Below are 1,924 nucleotides of genomic sequence, written 5' to 3' on the forward strand. Positions count from 1 at the left end.
GGCTCCCCCGGCGAAGTCCGCGGCTCAGCCCCGACACCCAGAAAGGTCCGCGCGGTGGCTTACCTTCCCTGCTTCGTGATGATCATCTCCGTCTGGTGCCGGTGAAATTTCAGCCAGAGTGGCCTGTTGCACAGGTAGACCTGAGCCTTGCCGGGAACCAGCCCCGGCTGGGTGGAGGAGAACTGGTAGAAAGGTGCCCCTTGGTAGGAATGGCCATACTGCTGGGGGTACGGGTAGCCCGCCGTGGGGTAGCCTTGCGGAGAAGAGTTGGACAGGAGGCTGTTATAAGCTCCGTTGGTGATCACAGGATGATGAGCCATGTAGCGGCTGGGGCTGGCGATGGAGAAGGCTGGGTGAGCAGGTCCATGCTGGCTGGGATAAGGGAACATGGTACTAGGAGCAGAGGCAGCAGACTGGGGCTGGCTGGACTGAGAGAGCAGATAGCGATCTGCAGCAGATCCATCGAAACTGTGACGAAGCTCAGAGACCCCGTCCAAGACGGGAGAGAGTTTATTTCTCTGGACGTCCCCTGGTGTGTCCTTGGAGTCAGGAAAATTGTCTGTATCTGACTGATTCGTCATCCCCCTGGTAATTTTTTTCAAAGGTGAACTTCTCTCCAGGTTGTCAGTGGTCGAGATAATGGGATGATCATGCAAGGCAAGCTCAGATCCGCCTGCATGTGGGTAACTGCTGCTCACATTGAGAAATTTCTTGGAGAGCATGATAGAGGGAGAAAGACAATGCTCCAGCTGCATAGCTCTAGCACCACAGTAATAACCCTTCAGTCCCTGGATCTGAAAGGGCTTCTCAGTATCAGAAGCTAGACATCCTGGGACCCACACTAGGCAGAAAGCACTTCATCTACCAAATGCTTCCCAAACGTTTGATTTACTTTTTTTTTTTTTTTTTTTTTTTTTTTTTTTTTTTTTTTTTTTTTTTTTTTTTTTTTTTTTTTTTTTTTTTTTTTTTTTTTTTTTTTTTTTTTTTTTTTTTTTTTTTTTTTTTTTTTTTTCCCCTTCCCTTCCCAGGGAGAAGAGATTGGCCAATTGACACTATGCAGCAATCAGGAAAGACTCACTTTTGATCTTGCTGCTTGTGGAGAGGATGAAACGGCTTCTGCCATTGGTTAACCGCTGACAGTAATTTAATTAGATAGACATTAATTAGGATAATCACCTGGCTCCTGGTCGCGACGATCATGGCAAATTGAAGGAGATGATTTTATTGTGAGATAGAAGGAAGGGAAAGGGGGAAGGGAAGAGTGTGTTTGCTGTGAGAGCTCATTATTATGTGACCTTTCTAGCTTTTTTTTTTTTTTTTTTTTTTTTTTTGACTACAGCTGGAAAAGAAATCCAAACCCTGTGATTCCCCAAATATTCCCCGCGTGTACCCCACCTTTGTGCGTCAGGGAGGAGAGCGGGTCCTGGGCGCTTTGGGGAGCGACTGCGAGCGAAGCGTGGGGCTGGGCGGCCGCTGCCCTCAGCTCACTCCCGCGGTTTGTCCCCAGCGGGGCGCAGCCCCTCTCCCCCAGCTCTTCTGGGCGATCCCCGGCGCATCGCCCCCACCCTTCCCACCCGTGCCTATTCGCGGGGGAAAATACACCCTCCGTCCCTGCTGACAGTGGCCGCGTATCATCTCTTTTAACTTCTGAAATAATCATAAGCCCCGCAGCCGAAGTGCCCTAATGTATTTGCTGCGATGTTTACGGGTCCTTTAGTAAATAAATATTTTATCTGGGAGCCGTAATGTCGGAGATTATCAGCAAAACAGCGTGGAAGGCGTCCACCTCCCCATCCGGCTCCGGATTTCTTTCCTCTCGGTGCCTGCTTTCCCTCAGTGACTCAGTCCCGCGGGCAGCTCTCGGGAGGGGCAGATTTTTGGTAGCGCCTTTGCCAGGGGCCGCGGCCCGGCGCGGGCCCGGGGG

At 50.8% G+C, this 1,924-nt stretch overlaps 1 protein-coding gene across 1 annotated transcript in view; it reads right to left on the reverse strand.

Moving 5' to 3' along the window:
* The window catches only part of TBR1 (T-box, brain 1), a 6,074-nt gene extending 5,192 nt beyond the window's left edge, over window positions 1–882 (reverse strand). The window contains exon 1 of the mRNA XM_008645038.2: window positions 64–882. Within this exon, the coding sequence (XP_008643260.1) occupies window positions 64–755 (692 nt within the window). The 5' untranslated portion in view covers window positions 756–882. The remainder of the gene's footprint in view (window positions 1–63) is intronic.
* Between the last annotated feature and the right edge of the window lie 1,042 nt (window positions 883–1,924).

Source organism: Corvus brachyrhynchos, unplaced genomic scaffold (genome assembly GCF_000691975.1).
Source record: "Corvus brachyrhynchos isolate BGI_N302 unplaced genomic scaffold, ASM69197v1 scaffold490, whole genome shotgun sequence".
Taxonomy (NCBI): Eukaryota; Metazoa; Chordata; class Aves; order Passeriformes; family Corvidae; genus Corvus; species Corvus brachyrhynchos.